Here is a 27,449-nt window from a genome sequence, read left to right as displayed (position 1 = left end):
TCTGAAGATTTTACTTATGCCTTGCAAGTAATTTTTTTTAAACAGGGCAAGAGGACATCAAAAAAGGAAAAAAAAGAAAGAAAGAAAGAAAAGAAATGCTCCTACATCTGTTTGACCAAAACCCAAAACCTCCCAAATCTTTACAGATCTAAGACTAAGTTCTATTATAAATATTTCTAAACAAACATTTGTAGGTTATATTAAACATAACCCTGAGCATCTAAAACAATTCATTGCCTTCCACTATCCAAGAGGTAAAGAAAATACAGAAAAGTGAATTGAATTAAAACATCTAACCTCCTTAGTGGAATACATCTTGATACATCATATTTTGATTAGTAATGCATAAGTTGTGTTTTCTCTTTATTATAATAGAACTTCATTACGCATTAGGAGAGAAATATTCCAGCTATTCAGAGCAGTCTGCAGGAGGGTTTAGAAGGCTGATAATGAGTTGCTAAGTGCTGCTACTGTGTGACTGAAGTTTGACTCATACACTGTGGCTTAGTTACCTCTAGTGTATCATGCAGAACACTATTTATATAGAGAGCACAGGCCAAATTACTGGATGCAAATATGCAACATACTTGTATGTATATTTTGTATCTGGAGATAAGAAGGAAGTTTTACACTTCAGAATAAAAGTGCAAGAAGTCCTTGGTAATGCTTAAAGCTACTAAGAATTACTGACTCCCCAAAAAAATAATCACCAGGTGGAAAACCCCTCAAATATACATCTCTGATAGAGCTAATATCACAGAAAATTCAAAAATGAAGTGGAACAGAAACAAAGGGAAAACCAGTAAGTGTCACAGGAATGGCACAGAGGAAGGAAGAAATTGTTGTATTTTAACATGTTGTATTACTGTAGGATATTCAGCAAGCACTAGTCTCCAAGCACAAGCCAGGAACATAAGGCATTGGAGCGTCCAAAGATGGATAGCACAGTGGTTGATGTAAAAGGATGTGTGAAGGTTGGCAGGATCCCATTTCTTTGGCTGTGGATTTCCAAAACAGTATAAGATGTTGCACATCCGCTGTGTAGAATGATATAGCTGTTACCTTGTTTATTATAAATGTTTTCTGTGTCTGCCCACTGTTCAGTCTTTAAATATATATATATATATTAATCTCCATTGTACACCTTCTGGTATTGTAGATAGTCTAAAATAAATGACTATTACTAGGGCTGGAAACATCTAATAAATGTGTCTGTTTATTGCAAGGTACATATTGCACAAAATGAAGCAAAGTAGCACAAAGAAAATTGTTTATAAACAAAGCAACTTTACTCACTTACTTGCATGGTAAAATGCGGACAACATCGTTCTGCTTGTAACTCTCAATGCAGACAGCACAATGATCAAAGTCTGGGTCTGTTTCCTAAAATGAACAGAATGAAAATTCAAGTCAAGAGTTTAGGCTACAATGAAGATAAATGTAGTTTTGATTAGTATGTGAATTGCATTGTGACAAAGTGGCTATTACTAGGAAGATGACTGAGTTGTTACGCTCCAACATACCTTGGAAACCCTCCCCCCAAAACCTTATGCATGTAAGAGCTCGCTCCTCACCTGGAGATGGTAAACAGCTATTTGAAACTTAAGTTACAGTGAGAGTTATAATACTTAGTTGCTTCACTATAAAATACAGTGGCGATTTTCCCTGAGGATTTACTTCAGCTTTGAGCTAAAACATGTATTTTATACAAGCTGGGGTGGGTTTTTATTCCCTTTTATAGCCAGGACTAGTTCAGTATTTTTGTCTGCTTCTCACTTTCAGAAATACCTTTCTTATGCAGAGATGAAAATCAGTACCACTGGCTCCTCTTTCCCATCTTCCAACAGTTATGACAGTCATTTTTACAACAAGAAAATTTAAAGCTTTCACTGAAAAAGAGCTGACTTCATTTGGATGCAACTAAGATATTCACAATATACATTTATAATGCTTAGGCCTGAGAGAAAACAGACTGTGCCTTCCTTTGGTTCATTTTAAATACTAGAAAGTAGTAGCAAAACACTAAGACAGGACTATTAGCCATCCTTGTCAGAGTGCCACTCCCTCCACACGAGGAGGGAGAAAAAGCAGAAAGACTTCTTTGGATTTCTCCCCAGAAAAAAATTCTTCCATCACTTACTAAATCTTACATTACTGATAGTGTTAATAAAGATAAGAAATAACCAAGCTAGGGGTCCAAGGTATTTTCTCTTAAAAAAAAAAGACTGAATTCCCTTGTACTTTGCAAAGTAAAAAGCAAAAATTAAGCTGGATTAATTTACTATTTTTTCCTTTAATCAGAATGATCAATTATTCTGTGCTTCCCAAATATAGTTCTTCAGAGACTAATACTTCAGAATCAAGGACAAAGCAGTACTGCCGATAAAAGGCTGAAAAAAATTCAGGATTTAAGATATTAAACATTTTAATTTTTGTATTGGCAACAATTTTTCTTTGAGTAACACTGAGTATCTTTAATGAAATACCTCTTTATATTTCCCCTCAGACTACTGAATATTCATATAGAGATTGTTCTTTGTGTCTTTAATTTTTTCGTTCTTTTTTAAACACAACTTACATATGTAACGATTCTAAGCTTCGTGTTCCACATAAACATCGCAACTCCTAGGTACACTTACCAGCAAAAAAAAAAAAAAAAAAAAAAAACCCAGCCAGCTAGCACACAAGACCACTCTCAATTACAGTTGTCAAGTAGACTGCAACAAGTTCTTAAGCAAGAAGAGCTTCTTTGAAATGTACAGACTTGCAGCATACATGAATACCAGAAGTCACACCAAAACCCTGTGCCACAGGATGAACTCTCCAACAAGAAAGCCAAGATTAAAAATCAGAAGAGAAGAGAAAGGAAAAGCAGAGAAGTGAATTGTCTCTGCTGGTAAAAATTAAACACCAAACTCAAAACTACTGTGTTGAAATCTTATTATTGTACCTTATCACCCTTCTTTACTGTCCTGGTTGTCAATTTACCGATGGCTTTCTTGGCAGCATCTCCAAGACGACGCTGATAAAGTGACAAAGAAAAGAACACAAATTAACTCTCATAATCAGACTTCATTACCGTATTTTACAATGACTTATTCAGCTACTTACTTTGCAATACACTGTGACAGTAGTCACACATGAAACACAAAGGGCACACAGCAGAACCACAATTAGATTCGTCAGGAAGGAAAAAATCTTAACTGCAGAGCTCATGAATGCACTCAATACATGTGGGCATAACCCCCATGGACTATATAAAACAGCCTACAGAAGTCGCCCAGACCTTGCGCAACAAAGGTAATGTAACCCTGCCAGCAGGAAAAAGAGAATTGAAACAACATGCCTCCTCCCTGATTTTCATTATATTCTGTTGGTTTTGCTTTTTATTCAACGTGCTGTAATACATTCCTTGTTCTCTTAAGCTTGAAATTTGTTTTTTCTTCTTGAGTAGGCTGACCTTATTCTGAGACATAAGAGATCCTCAATGTAACCTAGTTTCTATCTCACTATAACCTGAAACCACCAGTATTTCACAAATAAAATACTTACGGGTCACGAAATCTAAGTCAGTCAATGCAGACTTAAATAAAGCTGAAATTAATACTGGCTTGAAGATTAATCTACCTCATTCTGATTGCAAAAGATCTTAAAAAAAAAATATATATATATATGTGTACCAGCACTGTTGGATGGATGGAGGGAGCCACTTCTGTGCTTAAAGTGCTGATTCCTGCTGTAATGCCCCAATTGCCAGCCAAATAAGAATGGCTATTTGGCAGCTGATTCACAGGATCCCAGAGACAGGGCACTGAGTAGAACAAAGCTCATGCTTTCTTGTTTCAGTAACTGGAGAAGAAAGATGGGGTTTATGCTGACTGCAACAAGGAAGTTCATTTATTTCCTCCCTCATCTCAATTTTGTATTAAATATTCTGTCTTTGAAAGAGGCAGAGTTCTCATGATCTGCTTCTGGGTATGTAAACTGCACATACCACAAATCCCATATAGCTCTGAACATACATGCATTTGCTGTGCCCATCTCCTCTATAAGCTTGAAAATTAATTTCCTAATTTCTCCCCCACACTTGAATCATACTTTTTCCGCATACAAGCTGAAACTAACAAGGTTGCTTTTATCTGAAAAAAATACAAGGTCTCAGAAGGCCACCATGACTATGTATATATGGTGTGAAGACCACTAACTGTGCCATTACTCAGGGAGTACACAGGCACATTTTTTTTGTGTGTTTTCCATAGAAGAATGGCTCAGAATATGGATTAAAAAAAAACACTGAGACCCAGCTACCAAAGTATAGCTAAGCAGGAAATGCAGCATCAGAAACAGAGCTGGAGATAGGGGGTATTTTATACTTCCTGAAATCAGAAATCCCATCCTAACTTTCATAGTCTAGAAACAGCTCAATCCAAGCAAATCTACATTACATGTCCTGAAATGGGCACATTAGCTTAAGCACTTAATGACACAGAAGACGCTGGCATGCTGCTGTTTTACTGAAATAGATTATCACTGCACAACCAAAAGGGTGATTACTAAGAAGGGAACAAAGCTGCAAAGACATAGCAAGGCATTTAACTTAAATGGTTGACACTACCACCTAAATAATTGTGGGTAGTATTTATATTTTGTTGTACTGCATGAGTTTGCATTTGCAGGACCAAAAAAAAAGTCTTACCTAAGATGCTATCTTCCTACTGAAAGCAATACTTTTTCATCAAAACTCTTCCAGAACGTATATATGCTGTCTTACGTAAACAAACACGCTAAATCTTCATCTCCTCCGTTTAAGAGCTGTATGGTATCTAATCTGGTATCAGAACAGATCACTGATGCTAGTCATATTCCACATCAATGAAAAGCATTTATGCTACTAACAGATGAACTTTTGCCACTGCAAAATTTCCTAATTTTAATAAATACTTTTTAACAAATACTTATAAGCTAACATCGGGAACAACTGAGATTTGCTTTTTTGTTAAATTAGGGCATTGGCATACAGAATATTTGCTTTCAGAACACACAACGATCTCAGTGAAAAAGGCCACCACTACACGCAAAGGAGTTTCATAAGTCTGCTCTGGCGGAAGTGCACAAGAGTAACCATGTGAAACACCAGTATCTACTCGCACTATCTACAAAACACAGCAAGTTTTTGATGTTTTCTGAAGAAAAAAGGGAAGCATGCCTTTACACAACTTAAGAACAACAGCACAGCTTAAAACAAGCTATTTCATCACTAACAGTACAGCATTCTCACTGAGAAAGCTCTTCAAAAAAAAAAAAAGTTCTAGCTGTCGCCACCTTCTTATTAAATTTTAATAAGCTCAGCTTTTTAAACCACATAAAATTTTCATCAAGTTTCTCCTGACCTTTGTAAAAATCTAAAGAAAGAAAAAGGTCATAAAAGTCTTTTCCCCATGGAGCAGCTGTTTTGAAACATGGGCATTTTGTAGAAGTCTAGTACCATGTAGGGGATGCAGCAGGCACAATTTAGTGCTCCACAGACATTCACTGAATAACAGTTATATTTAAAACTTTTTATCACCTCAAGGGACTTCACTAAGCACCAGTTACAGTGTGGTCATTTAAGAACAACATCCTTAGGAAAGTCTACAACATACTCGCAGGACCTGCGGCGTCAGACATTATTTCTAGAAACTAGGAAGGAAATCCTTTGTCACAACTGAGGCTTTCTAAGTTTGCATTTGTTTTAGGTTTGTTCAAGTAATATTTAGTGGAACCGTTAAAGGTTTTAAATAATCACAAGTCTTTAATGGAACATATCCAAAGTACTGCCTCGCAGTGGGATCCTCCATGTCAGCTCTAACTCAGAGGGAAGGGGGTTTGCAACTACAGGTTAGCAGCTTTATAAACGATCCTTGACAGAGAGAAACAGAGGCAAAAAAAAGAGCGCAGCAAACTTCCTGAGGCTTCCTGTTCCTTCCCAACAAAAACCAAGGCATGCTATGGAGGTAGTGGGTCATTAAGTCCACGCTAATGCAATATGAAAAAAATTATTTCCAGTGTTTAATCCATACTCGAGTTGATGATTTGATTTATTCAAGACATCTGATAACGACCATCTTTATCTCAAATACACAAGTTCTTAAATTAGAGGTGAAAAGAATACAAGAAAGGCATTTTAGACAACATAATTACTTAAGTTACAAGACCAGTAGCATTATGCAGTCCATATCTCGTGTTATCTTGAACAAAGCTGGAAGTCGGGGGGGGAGAGGGGGGAAAATCACTGAACTCTATCCTTTAGTTTTCTTAATCTGACCTTCATGAAAGATTATCACCTGATAATACCATAATACAACATCTGTATTACTCTACCTATTACTAAAGCTATCTTTTATAGCATAGATAGAATTTGTAAGGAATAAGGACTTACAGGAATCAACTAATCCAAATGGAGCTCTATGACTCTTCTCACTCCTCCAGTTAACAAAAATTCCCCCACAAAAATAAACATTAGCTTCGTGCTCCACTACATTATACAAGTTTATTCACAGTTTAATGCTCGCATCCATTCCCAATGTCCTAAGGAAAAGTAATATACTATACAGTATGTAATAGTCAGTCAACAAAGATTCTCTCTTCTCCTTTGATTCATACTTAAAACAAAATAAATATTTTGCCTCAGTTCTGTTCTCTCCTGTTGTATATAGTAAGATCTTGCATGCATACCCAGAACAGCAACAATTTGCTATATAAAATCCCTGTCCAGCAGCATACTCTGCCTCTGAACAAAGATATTTTGAATACTAGTTTGATGAATAGCTTAGAGATTATTTGCTCTCTACTGACTATTGTACATAGAAAATAATTTCCACAGTTCAGAGAATCAAGGGAGTTCCCTTACCTGATTCCTGTCACGTGCACTTGTGTACCTGATCTTCTGGATGAAGTAAAATATTAACCATGCTGAAGAAATTATCATCAAAACAATGAATGATATTGATACAAAGACTAGAGAGCCCCGACTGAAGTTTTTTGGAGGAACGCGGGATCCCACTGCTATTGCCATCAAGACAGAGATATTCTTTTCCAAATAATTCAGAATCTCCTTAACCTTTGATTCTGTAATCATGACAGCAACAATATCTCCAGTTCCTATAAGAAAAGGAAAATATATTTAGTTTCCACTTAAAATTAACATGGCATGCTGCTCACAACATTTTCCAAATATAAAACCATTTGACAACTTGAAGAAATTAATCTAAGCCATCCCTGGCACAAGAAACACACTACTTGGCACCCATGGTTTCTCCTTCAAACCTAGATTTTCAAATTAGGGTGTTAACATCCAAACACTTTGCAGCTCCACACGTGGTAACAGATCTCTAATGATAGCTAAGCAGTACTTCTTGATTATAACTACTGTGTGTGCTTTTAACTAACTTTAAAAGGTACATTTGTTCCAGATTTGAAGCTGTGAATACCTAAACAGGCAACTCATGGAAAAATCTTTAGAAAATGAGTGCAGTGATGCTGCTAGGGTGGTCTTACTGTATTCAGAGCTGAGTACAAGTTGCTTCAGAGAGCTACACAATCTCCCCTAGATGGTCACCAGAATTTCACAAGTGAAAAAAGCTGTTAAGGAATTGTAAACCACAATTCCACCAAGGAAGCAACAAAGCCAAACTTCTACCTAGATCATTCCCAACTAAAGCAACTTCAGCAGAAGTTTGAGCACTGATTTTATTATCCATACAAAGACATGCTCAACAAGATACTGAGGAGGCTGTCAGAGTTCTCATCTCCATTCTGAACCTGTAGCTCAACTTTTCTTAATATCTTTCCTCTAGTCTGCCTCCTCTCCAAAAGAAGAAAGTTCTTGGCACAAAGATACTAAGAGAATTGCTAAGCTATACGATCAGCTGAAATACAGTGAAACCATCTTCACTGCAGAGAGAGCATCTACATGTTAAAAACTGAAGACCCACACAGAATAGGATCTTAAACTCAAGAGAATTCTGTTCTATGTTCAAAGAATGCAAAATTTATAGGAAAAACAAAGCCAGGAAAAAAAAAAAAACCACATTATGAGTGCCATTCTTGCCCATCCAGATCTATTTACTTCCTATACTAAAGTCCCTTCAAGGTCTATTTTCAAAACTCTTGAAAGTCTGTTCATCTGTTTGCTCCATCTGTTTGTTCCAATTCAAATTCCCTGAGAGAGAAACTATAAAATGTGAATGACTTCAGTATTGAGACTCTGGATAAGGTGGATTTAAGTTACAAAATTTAAGTTAAGTGGATTTAAGTTAAAGATTTAATACAACAGTGAAGACAGAACATGAGGTCCTATTTTGATGCAAGGAAATCAAAGTCTTTTAATCAAAATCCTATTCTTAAGAAGTTACTGTACCCAGAATATGATGTAGGAAGACTCAAAAGAGCAGCATTTCTGAAACTCAGAGCCCAATAAGTCATGTGACAGCCTCAAACAACCCCATAATTTTCCAAGATGGGTCTTTACTAGAGCTTTGTAACAGTCTGATAAACATTTTATCATTGTCCTTTCCATTTGCAAAGCTAAGAAGAACAATCCTCAGTTTCAGAGAGTTTAACATTTGTTGATAGAACTACTCAGAAGAACAAGAACTGATACTCTCATAAATCAGGATTTACAAAGTAATTCATTGAAAATAATTCACAGTCCCTAAAGGTCTCCCCATGAAATCTTAGTATTTCTTTAAAATCAGAATTCTAAAGACATAGTCAAGAACTCATGCCTTGTCTTAGTAACATGGGTGTAAGTAGGAAAAGAATGTTGTTTCCTCCTGAGTATTTTTAAAATAAATGTCACAGCAACTCAAAAGCTTTAAACAGTAATCAGAAATCAACATAATTATGGATATAGCTCATTAAATTAGCATTACACCACAGATTCAAAGTCCACTGCAGACTAGGTCTCCAGGGGTACTTCTCCAGTTTCAAGCAAACTAACCAAGACACTTAGTGAGCAAAGCACAAAAACAATGAAAACCCACCACATGCTTTATTATCGAGGAACACTGCTTGGATTCCTGCACTTCCAAATCAGGAAGAGACTGTCCTTACTTAGACCTGCAGCAGTTACAGGACAAGAGCTACTGTTCCTGCAACTCAAGGATTCTGTATGTAGATGCACCATGTACTCCTGCAACCCTAAACACTCAGATGAAATATCAATTAAGAGCAGATAATTTATATTGCTTGATATTTTCCCTAGGCTTTCCTTCTGTTTTTCATGGCTAGTTCTGGTAGTGAAAAGAGGGAAGAGGGAATGCTTTCTGGGGAGCATGCATTCTGTTGTGCTTCCCCAGTAGGTATTCATTTGCACCGTGGAATTACGTTAGTATTAAAGTATCAGTCAGAAGTACTCAGCGTAGCACTCTAACATGATTTATATAGGGGTATCTGCCAAGCAAATCCAATCTTATGATCCTAGTCTGCTTTTGTCCAAATCAAAAGCTCAAGTCTCTGCCTATTCCCTGCTGCCCAGGGAAGGTGACCAAGCTGACAATCTGTCATGTGTTTTATATAAGGCGTAGCACAAAGGGAACCTCTGGCATTACTGCAAAGTAATCTGCATGCCAAATGACTCAACTGGGAACAGCCAAAGTGCTACTGCTGCTTCTGACCCTGCAAGAAGCAAGGAGAACCACAGAAAGGAAAATAATTTGTGCTTGTTTAACATACTGAAACTCAGTGGAAACTGGGACTTGGCTCCTCTCTCCTTTTGTCAGAGGCATCACCCTAAATACAGAAAGAGCTCTCTGCTTGAGAAGAATTAGGGGCAGAAGGAAATACTGACTCATTCATTTCAAGCACCTCAAAATCTTGCATTTCTGAAACTTCAGTAGAAAAGCACCACCTTGGGTGAATAAAAAAAGACTAACAGTGTTTGCAGAAGTTAGAATATGGTATTACTGTATAACCTTATGAAAAGCAACACTCTCATCAGCCAAGAACACAGTGTCCAGAAAAAAGTAGTAACCTGGAATGCCAACCAGCTACACACACAACCACAGACCATAAGGTAGGATAGACAGCAGGCTCAAGATATAATATTTACAGAGGTCAATATGTAAGTCATTGAAATGCCATAATTCAAACCTAGACAGCTTTCTAGCTGCAATTTTACTATGTGAATGCTTAATTAGGATAGCTACGCAACCCTATGTAGGAAATGGAAGTAGCAATTAATCATTAATTCTATATAGTATTACAGTGGGAGAGAAGAGAGAAGTATTTAACAGCTGAAAAAATACTAAAAACAAATGAGAAAAACTAGCAACATCCAGAATGGTTTCCTGTAGAGCTAGTACATTTGATTTGCTATCTCACTAGTCTATTTATATACTTACAGAAAGTCAATAGAAAGTTATTTCAAAGAAAAATGACTAGTCTCATCACTAGCAAGCAATTGTTTAATTTTTTGCTAGTTGTGGGCTACCAAATCTCTCTCACAAGCTCAATACACAGACAACTGTGGCAGTCACAGTTCAAAGAACAGACCTCAGACACTCCCATCCATCTACTGTCTTTCTTTTGGAAAACGCAGGGGACAGCTGCCTGGTAAAATGCAACTGCCAAATAGCCGTTTTTTTTCCTCCTAAACTTGTAAATAGTCTAAGCAGCTGCTTGGTCAATACTGAGGGAGAAGGGAGTGTGAGACAACAACTCCTGGGCATCCTGAGCAGCCTGGTGCAGAGCTGGTGCTACCGCTGCAGTGATTCAGCCTCCTCCTCCGCAGAAGGGGAGGGCCCAAACCTGAAATCCTATTTCAAGCCTGGCAAGTGTTGGACCACCCGTGAGAGGCACCAAACTATTTTGATTCAGTATGACAATGCTTACAGAGAACTGGGAATGAAGTCAGATACTTGTAACAGAGGTTAGCAGTTTTCTAATGGCTGACATTTTCAGCTAAAATCTTTGCAGTTTCACAAGCCTTTGACTGTGCATACTGATGCTTCTTGTAGGCACAGCACAAAGAACATAAATTGCAGCCATCTCACACTTGCAAAAGAATATTGCTGTCTCTTAAAACAGCAGACTACATTTTAGTTTTAATCGAGGCCTTCGTGACTTCATTCTGAAAACCCTAAGCTTAACATATTCATCTGAATTTCACTGGTGGCAATTTCAGAGGTGTTCCTAAACAAAAAACCCCTTTCTACTAAAGGCAGACTTCTGCTAACCAGTGCAGACAGTCACTCGTAGGCTGGATTCAGGGCACGATTCAGACATCAAAAACCCAATATACAAATGCCAGTGCCTATTCAATTGCAATAGTGCAAACTTCATAACAATAAAGTAAATCAAGGGAAAATTGCCCATCTTCACCAAACAGAGGTGAAGAGAACAGAGATCTGTTCTCGTATTAAAATTTGTTAACTTTATGTTAAACATTTCTCAATACATTCAATTGGAATTAAAAATTGATGTCTGCCCAAGACAGACATCAAAATCCCATCGCTGAGTGACAGATCTCTAGGAATAACACTGTAAAAGTGAAACCACAGTAAGGAGCAGTTACTTGTTATCATGTTCTTGTTGGAAAATGCTTTTATTCAAGCAATTTCAGCTCTATAATGGCCTTTTTGTAAGTCCCATTCACTGTCATTTTACATATGCAAAATAAAGACATGCTTAAATAAGAATAAAGCTCTAATGCCGTTTCTGAAGTTTACTGGAAGGGACCTCTGAAGATCACCTAGTCCAGCTCCCCTGCTCCAGCAGGGTCACCTAAAGCACATTGCACAGGATCGTATCCAGGCAGGTTTTGAATATCTCTAGAGAAGGAGACTCCACAGCCTCTCTGGGCAACCTGCTCCGTTGCTCTGTAACCCTCACAGTAAAGGGTTTTTTCCTCATTCAGATGGATCTCTGAGCGTTTCAGTCTGTGCCCGTTGCTTCTCGTCCAGTCACTTCAGTCACACAGAAAACTGTATCACTATATTCTAGTTTTTTGGCTATTATGAGTAGAAGACAACTTGATAAATGGTTTCCAGACCTTCCTGTGAAATGACCTTGCGGATGCAAGCACTAATTCAGGAACTTACAAACAAAGGAAGAATATCCCTCCACCCCCCCAGGAGAAAAGCTCCTTCAAAATAGTTTACTGGTTTGAAGGAGTTTTATTCCTTTTCTCTTCAACCACCAGGTAACAAAATATGAAGGGAGAGGGCAACTATCACATACAACTGTCACATACAGAAGTTACTTTAGAAGCCCTATTTGCGTAAGCAAAAAAAGATGACAATTGTGGAAGATAATGTAACTGTGACAAACCAAGCTGGCCAATGACGACAGAATTTGGGAGTCCACAAAACATCAGTGAAGAAAACAGGAAAGCACAAAGGAAGTGCTATTGTTATATATGAAATTTTGAAAGACTGATTTGGAGTTACAGGAAAATACCAGAACAAGTCCAAATTGACAGGGAGCAGAGGTGGAAGCATGAATTACCTGAACAGGTGTTTCACAGATTTAGTCAAAGAGAAAGAACAGAATTCACAGAACCAAGAAGGCAAGATGATAAGGGAAAGAGAAAAGGCGTAAGTATTAGGAGAATAAAGTCAGAGAAGAAAGAAAGGAGACGTGTATGTATGTGTGTATATATACATACACACGCACACACATAAAAAGGCAGAAAAAACAAACCATATCATTCTCAGCACTGATTTAGATGAATAATCAGTCTTGACTGTAATTAAGAGTAAGTTGGACAGAATGGAAGTTGCACGAAGAAAAAAAAAACACAAGATGCACATGGAAAGGGCAGAGTATAAACAGCAGTTCACACTGCTGGAAATGAAAGAACAGAGAGGTAAAGCAGAAACAAGGAATCCAAGTACAAGTCAGAAAAAAAATCATAGAAAAAACAGACATGAATAAGACATACAAACCTGAAATGAAAGGGGATATGATAATACTCAGAGATCTCACTACTTATTTAAGGATAATACTTCTGACTTCATGTTACTACCCACGTTAGAACATTAGTTTTATGATAATGAAAGCTAATATTACAGCTACACTGCAAGAAAAGATAGATTCAGAGAGCACATCCTTTATATAAAATATAAATTCCAGTATGATTAGCAGCATTGGGGAAAAATTTCTTCAGATACTTTAACATTTTAGTCTGATACAAAATGGAGAAATTCACTCGTAAGTTTTACATTCAAAAATTGACTTTCATAAAAGCAGACAGCAAAATGAAGAGTCTTGGCATTTCCTCAGATTAAAACAGGTTTAGCTGCCCATATTTTTATTTTGATCTAATCAGAAAGTAAACAAGAGCACATCCAAGCTGTCAACACTTGAGTGTAATCTCAAGGGTAGAATACGTTGTTTAAGATGTCCCAAATCAAATACTTCCGAAAACAAAAGACCTTGGCATGTTATTTAGTTCTAAACAAGCGAGACAACTTAACATCAAAAATACGCATCAATTATTTCAAAATGAGACCAAAGAGTGTTTTAAAGTATCTTGCTTTCTGTTGTATTTGTAACACTGAGAATGTTGAACACCCGTCTGGTATGTAAGCATTTACTTTAGTATCTCTATTTTATGTAGTGCCAGACATTAGAACAGATGTTGCAATACTACCATGGGAAAAAAAAATGTAAACAGCAGTAGTATACGAAACTTACCTAGAAGCCAGGCTTTCACAGCAATACACCAATTAACAGAACAACTAGCTAACCTAAAACACGGAGCAGGTATTTGCAAAGACTACAAGTTTCTTTACTGCACCAATCAATGCAAAGAAATCTGAAAAACATTTGCTGCTGAGGCTAAAACTTGAATTCTGACTGTCTACTTGAGTGGACAAAGAAGTAGACCCTCAAATTCAGCGCAGAATAGGCTTCTGTGAATTTTGTGAATGTGAGTACAATCAAGCTACATCTGAAGAACAGTCAAAATTCTTCTTCGACTGCAGAACAGAAGCTTTAACAGACTTTACCAGGTTAAGACAGGTCATTGGACTGTCACTCAAATACCATGCATTGAAATGTACCATGCATTACAGTACTGCTAACAGACATACAACAACCACTACAGTTCTGCTCCTTTAAGAAAAAGGCATGTGATTGAGAGCTAGAAAAACAACAACAGCAAGAGCAGCTTTCCAAATATGGGTGTGACTGAATTAATTTCACAACAAATACTAAAGCCTAGTCCGCTTCTGGTTACACTAGCCTGTAATATGTTAAAGTATTGTTATGTACGACCTGTGTTGCAATTATCTTGTAAGTAAGGAAGATCTTTCTAATGCTCTTCCCTCACTTGGTTTTGCCATGTTTAGAATTCAACTACTGGCACGTTATTTCATAACCCAATTGCTCTACTCTGGCACTCAATGAAATGTTTCTTAAGGAGAAATTTGCCTACAATCCAAACAGGTGGTCATAGTCAAACCATCCTGTTTCATTCACCCTGCTTCTTCCCAAGCCCAGCTCATGCAAGTACACTTGTGATGGTGGAGCTCTGCTCTTATATTTCCTCAAGGGTAACCAGGTCTTGGGTCCACCTATCTCTTTGCGATACCCACTGTATACCCCAACTGAAAAACCTACACTTTCAGTCTCTCAAAGATACAGTACAGTATTAGGATGTAGAAATGAGGCCTCAGACTGCGCTATTTACCTATTCTTCTCCACCACTCTCATTCAGAAAGAGAACTCCTCATCTTCTATCGTAAGACAAGTGATATTAAACACTGTTAGAAGAATTAAGATCCTACTATGAAGCCTGAAGATACGCCCATCTCTTCTCTAAACCTTCCACAAGTTCCTGAATCTCTGCCCTATCTTGAATTTTGAGAAGTAAATTGTACTATTTCAACACTTCTGACAGGCATAAGGAAGACAGATTCATGGCACGTTCACTGAAAAGACAGGAGCACCAGAAGAGAAAGATTACACATCTCTAGAACTGTAACTGTTGCAGAGTTAAAAGGTATGGGGAAGTGTAGTTTTTTGCTTGTTTTTTCTCCTTAATTTTTACTGGTGTGACTATTTCCTTATATTGAACATATCCTTTCTGCAGAGGGACACTATTCTCTTCTGAGAAAGATTTATATATATTTTTAATGCATGCAGCCTAGTAGCTTTTTTTTTTTTTTTTTTTTTTTTAACACCCAGAAAAAAGACAGCCTAGAAAAAGGGAAAAAGTAGATAAATGTTGCAATGTTTCTACAGTCATTTCACATGGTAGTCTTTTCTAACAAAGCTTCTTTCGATATGCCTGCAGTATAATTTTTAGAAAGGAAACAGATATTCCAATTAATCCTAGAAGAATCAAGAAGTCCTCATAACAGGGAATTTCATTTCATCATCACCTTTCCACTATTCGTGCGTAATTTTTGCTTTCATTCAGCCTAAGTTTTACTGACATTTGCCTATGAAGTAAGGTGAACAAATTGCATTTGCAATTCTGTTTAATTTTTATTATTCAGGTGTCAGTACACTAACAAAAAGAAGTGTAGATTTTATATTCAAACCTTGAGCAAACACAAGCTACTAAAGCAGAAGGGTTTCACCTAAACAGTATAATACTATCACTAGGCAAATGCAAACTAAAATAAGTCAGCTATCAAACAGCATTTACTCATTAACCAGTTTCACATATTTATAAAACACAGAAGGAGTCTTATCATCAGGGGTTAATCACAGTTTATTTGAAAACTACTTATCTTTGCAGATACTTCTTCTAGAACAATATCCTGAAACATATACGTTAGAGCGGGTTTTAATATCCAAAGACTGATTACAGTACCTGCATTTTTGATTAATCAAAAATAACCTCATGCAGACCTTACTGGTACTTAAAAAAAAATGTGATTTTGATAACATTCTAAATATTCTTGTGTATTGTAACGTGAGTAGGTGCTAGTAGGTGACTTCCATTTTGCTATTTCTGAGTAGTAATTTCCATTCTGGCTAATTGATCTTGGAGCCCCCCAAAAAGGGATTTCTGATAAGGATAGTCTGTCGTGGTCATGTATCTCGTTTTAGCTACGGATAGCTTCAGCTCGGAACCATCACTCTAGATGGTCATTCCAAACAAATTCAGGTAACTCCAAAAAAAAAAAAAAAAAAAAAAAGGTAAGAGAATTTTATCGAAAGACACCACAACTGTTTTTGAAATTTCATAAATAACAAATCCATAGATTGAATCAGATTTGATTCCACAGAATCCACAGATTTAGGAATTACTTTTCTTCTTTGGCTAAGAGTATAATTACTTACAGGCACCAACCATCCCGTGGGCCTTTTCACTAATTACCCTCTCAGTTGGCTATGGAAAAATGAGCCTAACTGCTGATATTTCAGTTGTGGATGAAGCACACATCATGCAAAAATATTGGCAAGAACAGGCTCAGTAAGACATTAAGGCTATATTAGCTTTGTGAAGGGGTTTCCCTGACTTGTCCTGAACAGGCTTCCCCATGTTCTAGAGCTGGTGCTCCAAACGCTCCACTTCAAGGCTTGTTAACTTGTCAGACAACTCCATCTACTGTAGGATGCTTTTTCCTCATGAATATAACTCCAAGAAACGCAGCGGGAAACAGAATTAAACTGACACTTGCTTATAACATTTTCAATTAGCAAATACAAACAATAATTAACAATATAAAATGATCAAAGATATGTTAACTGTGTTTACACTACTGAAGATTTTTTTTCCTTTTTAAAAACTTCATCTGTAATGACTCATTTCTCCTTTTCACCACTGTGCCAGGGTAAAGGGCATCACCTTTATCCAGTCCTATGGCTACTTTAATAATTAACAACTACTTCAAAACAAAAGAATTTGAAAACTAACATTAAATAATACCCTTAAGACCACACCATCCAAATAACTGTGCTTTTGTATTCCTAGGATTGCAACGAGAGCCAGAGGAAATTCCTTTGAGTTGTGAATTCAGAGTAGGTCTCAGTAACCCAGGGACAGATTTGATGAGTATTTCAGCTGTATTCCAACACACATTTGGGCAGAATAATCTACAAAACATCCTGCCTTACTTTTTATGCGTCATTTTGCCTGCAGTTTTGCATAAAGAGATGGTCTGAGAAGAGCAGATCTGCTGCATGCAGTGAGTGCACTACAACACAGGAGCTCTTCAGTCTACTTCCACCTACTCCGGAGTAGGGCGAGAGCATGGAATAGCCATTAGATGGCAACAACTCCAAGTTACTTCCTGTCCCCCCTGCCTCTGACCAGTGACCTAAAATAATCCACACAAAAATACATTTAGTTTTACCCTCCCTGTTCAAAAGAACACAAATGCTAATTCTGGTGCCAATGTTCTCCCATAGGCGAATATAGGAGGATCAGAAATTTCTGCCTTGAATGAAAACTGCTGTTTTTTTTTTTTTTCAAAGCTAGTACCAAGTAGAAAGAAATAGATCCTGAGAAAAGTGTCTCTTATAGTACTACGAGAGTAGAAAATCTCCTCCTATGCACATCACTGAATAGAAAAACTTCCTTAAAGGCAAAGGATGCATCGTTTCTTCAAGAGTGCAATGAAGCTGTATCAAGACGCAATGTCTGCAACTTGTTCTAAAGACCAAGAGATTTAATCTGCGTCAGGTGAAGTTCTCTGAAGAAGGTGTTATATAATATGTTGTGTAAATACTTAAAGAAATGTCTTCATCACTGATAAATAGTAGTTACTGAAGTTTAGAAATCTTATTTTGACATTTCTTCTGTTTACACTGTAAAATACTGAGGACTAGAGTTTAACTTGGAGGCTATTTTAGCTTCTCTTCTATAACTCCATATAAAACTCTAGATTTAACTAGATCATTTCAACAGATAATTTAGTAATAAGTATTTAACAGGACTGTCTCAACCACAAAAAGAATTAAAATGTTATTTTACCTGCATTTCCTTCCTATTCCCATAATTGAATAGTAGACAGCTACTAAATATTTTCTCCACCACATAGGCTTTCTACATTAGACAATATTTGTTCTGCTTTAACATTAGTAGAAAGCAAAACCACTCATAAAACTGCCTTCCTGCCAGTGATATCATAGTCTAACATATCCTATATGCTGGGAAAGATGTCCTTCACTTAGATGATAGAGGACATTTACAAGACCATATAAAATAAAGGTATTTTACATGCACATACTAATACATACAGGGAGAAAAAAATTGTTACAAATAAAATTAACAGAAATTGTACTTTTTAAAAGTACATCAACTTACAGTCAACAGGTATTTTAAAACAGGACTCGAAGACCAAGGGGCTTAGATTTAATGGACTACCACACACACAAGAAAGAAATCACTTTGATATTAGCAATAGAAAAGGTTCATTCAATGTAGTCTGATGCAAGAATGATAGTTGACATTTGGCCACCAGAAGGATTTATGTTCTGCTATTCTGTTGAGTATGAGCAAATTTTCAAGAGATGAAATTTTTCAAAAGTGCATTCAGGCATAAAATAATTTGGATACAACAGTCTCATAGATGAGACCTACTTACTCAGCTCCTTTCAAAAGGAATCACCCCTCTGCAGATTTAAGGCGGGCAACACACAAAGATCTGTATAATACTTAATTCCCTCCCCCCCCACACATTTTTTTTTTAAGCAGAGACATTCCCTAATCTAGTGCTTAGGATTCATACAAATATCAAACCAGATCAAAGCATGCTTTATTAGCAGCAGCTGCTGCTTTCCTCCGTGCTTCTCCAGCAAGAGAAAATATTCCTAATGCTTTCTAGGCAGCAGGAGAAAGACTACGGAATAGTGATGCAAAGTGACAATGTTTATTTTTTACCTGTCTACACAAAGAAAGCAGAAAACCATCAACGAGGTGGTTATAAAACAGATGCAAACAGATACACAGTAAAGAACGCACTTTTTTAAAAAATAAAAAAAGGAACAGTAGACAGTACTAGACATCCTATGGCAACACAACAAACTTGGTAACCCTCCTTCATTTTATGTCAAAACTCTATTTAATACACATTTAACTCATTAGTCATAGAACAGCTATTGAATAGACAGGGTCAACTTCTCCAGATTTTTAGGAACAGAAAATACTAAAGAGAAGAGATGCAATGCATTGAAATATCCTATTAGCAGATGACATGGCCATTTATCACAAAAATATACAAGTAGTAATATGGTTGACATGGCAGAAGAAGGAAGACCAGAGAACGCTTTGAATGCATATAAGATAACTTTACACACAGTCCTTCGGATTTTAGGATAACTTTCACAAAGTGGAACTCTGTATTCCAAATCTTCATTGTGCACAAATTAAAACCAAAAGACTGCTCTACATTTCACAATTACACACACATACAGATCTTACATCAAAAAAACATGAAGTTAATTATAGGGAGCTCTGCAAAACACAGATGGCTAAACAGATCCCATTCATGACAATAAAATACTCAAAACAAAAAAAATGGAGTAGTATTCCTTTTATTACAGTGTTACAATACTGACATTACCTTAAAATCAAGGTGGTACTTCGTTTCTAGATAGTAACTTTTAGTCTGCTGCATACTTTGAACACTTCCAAGTCCAATACTAATTTTGAGATAATGCCTTCAGGCCCAAACCAGTGACAGATTCTACTATACCAAGGGATTGAGTATATGGTTAAAAATAGCTTCTCAAAAGACTTAAAGGTAAAATATGCATCATCTCCAGTAATTATATTTTTTTTAAAAAAAAAGAACTCACCATGAGTAAGAACAGATATTTTTAAATCAATATGCTTAAGATGGTATTAGCTTTTTTCCAAATACCAAGTATTCAGTTACCTGACTATTCTGCAGCCTGCAAGACACTGTTTATCCACAGCAGATCTCAGGTCTTAAAACTTGAGAGACTGCAAACTCCCTGAATCATCAGATTTACTGATGTATTTTCAGAGGCATCACACTGGTCTTAAGAGCTGAAACACCAAGTGATCATACACTTCTAATACAAAGACAGACGCCATCCCATTGCTATTTGAGCAACCACCAAATCTAATAGCATTATGAGAAAAAAGATACTAAAACTGTAATCAAATCCATTATATATTTTAGCATGTACTAGAATAAACAATACTAGACCTGTGTTTTTATTGCTAGTTTTTCTCTCACAATAAGGCGTTCCAAACTATAGAAGTCACACACCATGGCTAAAAAGAGACTGTTGGCTTTACAATCCTATAGACATGTCAAGAAGACAGAGCTGAAGGATTTGGAGGGGAGGGGGCGACGGTACTACAGAGGCTGAGAGAAGTGACAAAGGACCACAAAAGGAAAGTAGTAAAGAATGTTTCACCAGAACATGGGGCTTTTTGCCTGCAGATTACACGTAAAATTGTCTGAGGAAGGTGACTAAGAAGAAAATTGTCAACAGGCTTCGAATTGTTACACAGAGGTCCACATCTCCCTGGAAAATTCCTGTGGCATACAGAATTGGGAAGGTCAAAATCCACTGAATCAGAACAAGCCACAAGACATTTCCCTTGCATGATGTTTGCTCAAAATCACAAAATAAGAGAAACAAGTGACCACAGGACTTTTTTTTAGTAGAAGAACCCAACTCTAACTATGTGACAATATGCAGAGCAATAACTAGGAAATTCCAGTTTCCAAGCAACCCCCTCTGCGGTTAAAGAAAAAGGATTGAAAATATTTTTAGAAAAAGATCCAGTAGTTCAGCTATCAAATACAGAAATAGGCCTTTTTGGGATTAAGCTAAATAATTCTAAAGTGATAAAACCTGGGAAAATGAAAGCTTTGCAGTTATCAGAACTGTGAAAGTTATTCGTAGCAAAGGAAAAATTCTTAAGTATAAGGCTCCCACCAGCTAAATTCACTCACTAATAATTGCAAAATTTTACACATGAATAGTCCTAAAAATATAAAGTCTGTAGAAATCCAACTTTCAGCATCATTCTAGACTTGTAATAGTCTAAATCTAGACTATTTACAGACACTAGCACTCTTTGAATCACTAAGTTTTGTTGATTCCTGTACAACATCTATAAAAACACACTGCAGAAACCAAACCCTCTGTAAGCTGTCACAGAAAAACATACAAGCTTGGATTTTGGTGCAATTGTTAACCTTTAAGAGACCCCACCATAAGCAACCAGTCATGCTACGATATAGAGTATATATACTTCAGGTATAGATGCTCTGTAAGATTCTAGACATTTTGATATATAGTGTTAGCTTTTTGTCTTTGGCAAGGTTTGAAACACATGACACCTAAGACTTCAGGGACATCTACCACCCTATCCCCAATGCATCTGTAACCCAATTGTAGGGGAAGGTGTTCCTCACTGGTTAAAGAGTACTCTACAAGAAAATATTTTTTCAGAACTACAGGTTTATTTCACTACATTGCATAAATATAAACATCATTAAAGAACAGACTATTTCAAATAGCATTATTTGTGCAGTGCTAATAGCACTTTAGCTATATTCTATATGGCGAAAGAGTACTTGGAGAAAAAGAAAAGTGGAAGAGACTATTTACCTTGATGAGTCATAGTGACTGGTTCTTCACTGGATATATTGTTATAAATGACCACAGCTGTGGCATTATGCGAGGCTGCTCGCAGTATTTTCTCTCTAAATGTACAGTTTCCTCGCTGTAGCAAAGCGATCCACTGCTTGGTGTTTGGTGGAACTTGGAAACGTGTTCGAGGGTCACAGCCCAGGCGATCTGCAACTGAAATTGAAGATATATTTACACAAATGGTAGTTTGTTCCAACAGAAAAAGAAAAAAAATTAACTCCAAGTTTTGCTGAATTATTTAATTGATATGAACTAGGAAGCTACTCTTCTCAGGTTAATAAAGGCTAAAGCTAACTGCATTTGACTGCGTTTGTAAGAAAGTCATCTTTAAAAATACAGCCTCACACACTGAAAGCCATGAATACACGCCCAAGAATTAGGCTCATCAGCATAAGCTATTTTTAACTCTAGAGCAGTTAGAACAGTGAATTAACATTTGAATCAATACCTGCCTACAGGCTGAAAAAAATTCGAATATGGGTCATGCAATAGGTATTGAACAAACAGCTGTTTTATCAGTCTTTCTGGGTAGTACAACACTTTCTTTCTAATGCAGTCATAAAGATCATTGCAATAGGAAATACAGCTAAACAAAGGAGGTTGGAAAAATAAGATTTCAAAGCTGTTATCTGCCATGTGCACACTACTGTAAGAAGAGGGGCGATATTAAAAGCTGATCTTGTGAAAACTCAGCAGCCAACATTAGCTTTTTGACAGAGACAAAACGTGCATATGTAAAGTGAATTCAAATTCACTAGAGTAACAAACCATTTTGAAAACATGATGCACTCTTGTTACTATTGTTATAAAGGGAAAAAAAATCACAGAAACGGCAAATGCCAAACATCTAATTTCAACACTATTCAAAGCTGGTTTTTGTCCTTTGTGATGCTGTAACACATCCTGGAACAACCCAAAAGCCACACAGACCTACATACTAAAGGCACAAAAGCAATGGGGAAGATGTCTTTATGTTCCAATAGCTGAAACTGAGGGAAGATACTGCTGTTCAAACGCCCGCAAACTTGCAGTCTAGTCAAGTGCATTGAAGGCTGCATCACCGCAGCATTTCAGAAATTTAGAGCCAATTGTAACTCAAAGTACTAATACATTTGCCCTTTCAAATGCTTAACATATAAGCATCATTGGCTACTAAAAATTGCTGGAATAAAAAGTGATTTTAGGACAAGTAATTTCTTTGAATAACAGCTCTGAAAGTCGTTCAAAGTTCTTAAGAGTGATTCAGATGAAGTATCCCATAAAATTTTCCTTTTAAAGTGGGTTTTTCAGCACAGGCTATGGGATTTCAGCAAGAAGTCTACTATAAAAGTATTCAGTTTAGCATATTAGCTGGAAGCAAAACGGGATCTTTTCAAGCATTCTCAGTTTAACATAGCTCAGGGTAAAAATTATGACATTGGGAATTTAAATAATGAAGGATCTTCACCGCAAAGAAAATCTATTTTTCACTCAAAGACAATTAGTGCAGATACTGTAAAAATCTTATGGGAAATCATTTCTTAATTCGAATGAGAGATCCCTCTCCCATCCCACTGGAAGTGGGAGGGAGGGGTAAATAGTCCAGATACAAGCAAGAATTTTTCACACTTGTTTTGCAAGGCTGTATTAAGACAATTCAGACACAAAGAGCCATTTGCTATATTTTAATATTTGCACATTTCATGCAGAGTTCAGGGAAAATCTGAAGTATAGATGCTTAAAGTAGAATTTTATAGAGTATTTTCTTTCGTTACACTGGCATTACTTTAATCCCTATGGAAATTGCTAACTATCAGTGATCCGCACAGAAGCATTTCTGGAGTACTAGTGATGGTCATCATGAATAGCACTTATCATAGGGGTACACTTTCATTCCTGCTGCACCTTTATAGTAGTTTGTCATTATAGCTTTAAGTTTAAGAGGAGAATGGCACTAAAAAAAAAAAAAAAGAGAGAGAGAAGAAAGAAAGAAAAAACCCAGTACCTGGCACATGCGTGAACAGCCAGCCTTGACAGACTTTGCAAACATAAAAATAGTTTGCTTTTTAATGCATGCTTCCCACTTGTTCAGAACATTTTTAAATGGCAATGAGGAACAGGTAAAGACACCAGTAGGTTAGAATAAGAGTTTTCTCACGTTAAAATCATATCCTTCTCCAGTAAAGTCAGATTAGAGAATCTCAAACATACCCTTGAAAACTACCATTCCGTAAGTGGGCAAATTCCACTGAACCTCCCTGAACTGCTACAATTAATTCAGAAAAGAAATACTATGGTCAACATAAAATTTACCAAAATAAATATGCGGGCTGGAAGAACAGTAATCCTAAGGATTTTGTACAGTTTGTTTCAGTGCAATCATGTTCAAAGCTAAAATACTCAGTGAAGGAAAAGTGGCAACAAAATAATGGATTATTGGAACGGAAATGGTTAAAAAAAAAAAGTAAAAGATGCCCTGAAAAGGAAGGTAGTTCTGAAAAGGGTGTTCTATAATCCAGTCTTACAAAAAAAAATACATAGATCTTTATATTTGTAAATCTTGAAATTTTATATATACACTGACAGAAGAAGTAGTAAGAGAAAACAGAATCTCCAGGAAAATTGGTATAAAATTTTCTACTACTGCAGAAATCAAAGTCTCCTACAGTTGTGGACACAGCTATAAAATGTTACTGGATAGATCAACAAGACTGGACATGACATTAAGAGCTGCAGACTTTCCAGATTTAGGCTAATAGACACGACTAACATGCATACAGCATGTTATTCCTGATTAGGTGATTCAGTATGTCCTGATGAAGATTTGTTCAACATCTTACAATATTACTTTAGCATTATTTAACTAATATAAAACCATTAAGGAAAATCTTGTAGTTTTAAATAAACCTGAACAGAGTGACTGCAAGTCACTTGAGATTTAATATGAAATCACAACTCGCTCTAATATCCTATTTACACCGCGCAAATGCTAAACGATCCTTTTACTTTTAAGGCAGGAAGAGTCAGGCACAATAGTGGAAAGCCTAGGTTTGCCCATTTTATTTTTAATAGGCTGAATACACTCCCAAACAAGTGAAATTCTTATAATTGTGCTCATTCTTCCAGCATAGCGAGCTGGCTAAAAACATCCATTACATACCTAAAGAACCAGATATATAAATTGGCATCATAAGAGACACTGATAAATGAACAAAGTCAGCAAGAACTATCATTGATAGCTCTCCATTACCATGTCATCAATGCTCTGTTGTCCAAAGTCCACTTAAGAACTAAAGGTTAGGACTTAAAAGTATTACCTGGATGACATTCATGTCAAAATGAAAAGCAACTTCACATTAATTTAAAATTATTCTAATACAAATCACTTGTACAGAAAAAGATGTGATTACAAGTCACTCATGTCATTTCATAATTGCAGAAGATAGCATACAGAAAGCCATTTGAGTACGTTTTCCTACAGGTATGTTACTGCTCATGCTAATTTGAAGTGCAGGTTATTTACTCCTTCTCTTTCTCCATGTCTACTTGCATACCATGGACATGTCGGCAAAATAAAATTTTCTTCTCACAGATAAAGTGAGAAATTTGCAAATTATCATTCCTTCTAATTTAAAAGGATTATAGTCTTTAGTGATATCAAACATTTACCCTTTTCCGCCTCAGGTGGGTTGCTTTTGGTGACTTTCTTACAGCAAGAATATAGACTAAAATAATATTTGCTACATTCTTTTCTAGCTATGTTCACATTGTGCACAAGGCAACAGAAGGCTACTTGAACACACTTTTTATGCCGGAGGGTGGTCTTTGTCACCAGGAATGTGACAGAATCCATGTCACAGATGAAAGCTAATACAATCAGATAGAACATCCACTTTTTTCATAGGCGTTCAAATCTAACAAAACCAGCATTGCCCATTTATTACAAGTAACCAAAAAGGCATTACTCATTATCGATCGATCAATCAATCAGAAAAAAAAAAAGAATTTCGAATGAACCTTCATAAAGTTACAGGCCCTTAAAAAAAAAAAATTAGCCTCACTTATTGTAGTTTCTACTCTTATGTGAAAAATCTAAGTTTTTTCTAAAATATGGTAATAACTCAAGTGTTGCAGATATGCCAAGTCTCAGACTCGGTTACAGTCAAGCTGCTGTGAAACCCTCCCCCTAAAAAGTCCCACCACAAACATGTGGAGAGCTAGAAAATTTTTATCAAAAATAAAGATAATATTCATTTTTTTCTGTTCATCCCAAGTGTGGAAAAAAGAGAAAAGAAAAGCAACTCTGCTAGGAGTTCACATTTGGATTTTAGGTGGAATGGCAAGCTTACTACTTGAGGGAACACCTATATCTCTTTAAAATGTCCCATTTCATTTTTTGGGGGGGAAGGGGGAAGTGTTGCCAGCTCCTCGGTGCTGTGTCCTACGAAATCACGCAAATGCTGCAATAGGCTAGTACAGGAAGCGAGGTAAATTACTTCCTCCAGAAGAGTTGCTTCTAATTTCATAATAAACCTCCTCCCTATTTCACTTTCCATACCAAATCGCATAGAAACTGATCCAAAAGCAAGTCAGTAAGATTCTGAACATCATATAATACAGACAGCGAAAAAACAGCAAGGTTTGATATTTTAGTTCAAACATCAGATCTGCCTCTGTTGGAAGAACTATTAGTAGTAGTCTGCAGGGTGAAAGAGCAGCATTTTAACTCCGTACAATTCTATTTTAAATGCTATCTGCCTTCCTACTGTGAGCTCTTACAACACAGAGCAGCCTCCTTTCTGAAAAAGGATCAGCTGTGATTTAAGCATCCGCAAATTACGTTGCATGCTCGGTCCCAAGCTTCAGGAGAGCTTCAATTTCCTCTCGCAGAATGCACACGGGAGTTCAGCCTGCGTACGACTGTTTGTCCTTAAGCATCTTTTAAATTCTAGAGCGTGCAATTCCTGCCGAAGAACTAATGCTTGTGACAGCATTTTAGGTATTCATGTGGAAGAAGTGTTTAATACTACAATAGATCCAACCAAGTTCCCTCGGCGGCTGAGGGAGTTTTGGCAAGCTTATGTTAGAATAGTAACAACACTTCCCTTCCTGATCTTTTGCCAATTGCTTGACCAGGGCCTTTAGCCTTCCACTTGTAGGAAAGATGGCCATGGTAGCTGGAGGAAATTAATAGATCAGTTGTCAAGAGTAATAGATGTTTTGTCAGAAGACAGCACACACTTGCCAAAACATGGACTTTCTACTTCTGAACCAAGACTGGGTTTGCTTTCCTTCAAACATCGCCCGTGTTGTTCTCACTATGCTCACAATGGTGCTGTGCATCCGTCCAGATGACATTCCAGTTCAAACAAATCAACTAAAGTCGTGGTGTTGCCTGTTGGCAAGACTTTGTACACTTTTCACAGAAAGGATCAGTGTCACGATCTCATATTCTAGGCATTAACCAATTTATTCCTTCCCCCTCCCCGCCCCCAAGATCAGATCTCTTGACTAATTGCATCTGAGCTATTATTCTATTTTCCTAGGCCACCACCCGTTGCTATAACTGGTCTGGCTCAGATACGTGTAGGGAAATCATTTTCAAGCCTGACCTTCAATTGCTGTAATATAATAGATGGAGAGATACCATCAATACTGGAGGCGTGTGGGGGTGGGTGGAAGGGGAGGCAGACCAAAAGACTTGCTACTGGGAAAAACAGCATATGAGAAGACAGAGCAGCCTCGGGTAGCCTGTGTCCCAAAGCAATCACATCTCATCCTCTGGGAGATGCCACCCAAGTGGGTTCTACCTAACACATCTGATTGGCAAAATGCAGACTTGTGCAACCCTGATACTATATACCGCTAAATTTTCCAGAAGATGAATTTAG

At 36.9% G+C, this 27,449-nt stretch overlaps 1 protein-coding gene across 4 annotated transcripts in view; it reads right to left on the bottom strand.

The window, feature by feature from the left end:
* RNF130 (ring finger protein 130) overlaps positions 1-27,449 on the bottom strand; it is a 54,292-nt gene that overhangs the window by 21,677 nt on the left and 5,166 nt on the right. For all 4 annotated transcript variants that reach the window (XM_062587375.1, XM_062587376.1, XM_062587373.1 and 1 more), the window contains exons 2-5: positions 21,538-21,732; positions 6,890-7,140; positions 2,951-3,022; positions 1,301-1,383 (exon numbers count right to left, since the gene is read on the bottom strand). In XM_062587375.1, coding sequence (XP_062443359.1) covers positions 1,301-1,383; positions 2,951-3,022; positions 6,890-7,140; positions 21,538-21,732 — 601 coding nt within the window. The remainder of the gene's footprint in view (positions 1-1,300; positions 1,384-2,950; positions 3,023-6,889; positions 7,141-21,537; positions 21,733-27,449) is intronic.

The sequence above is a fragment of the Rhea pennata genome, chromosome 14 (assembly GCF_028389875.1).
Source record: "Rhea pennata isolate bPtePen1 chromosome 14, bPtePen1.pri, whole genome shotgun sequence".
Lineage (NCBI taxonomy): Eukaryota > Metazoa > Chordata > Aves > Rheiformes > Rheidae > Rhea > Rhea pennata.
The sequence above is the reverse complement of the archived record's forward strand: the minus strand, read 5'-3'. Positions and strand labels throughout refer to the sequence as shown.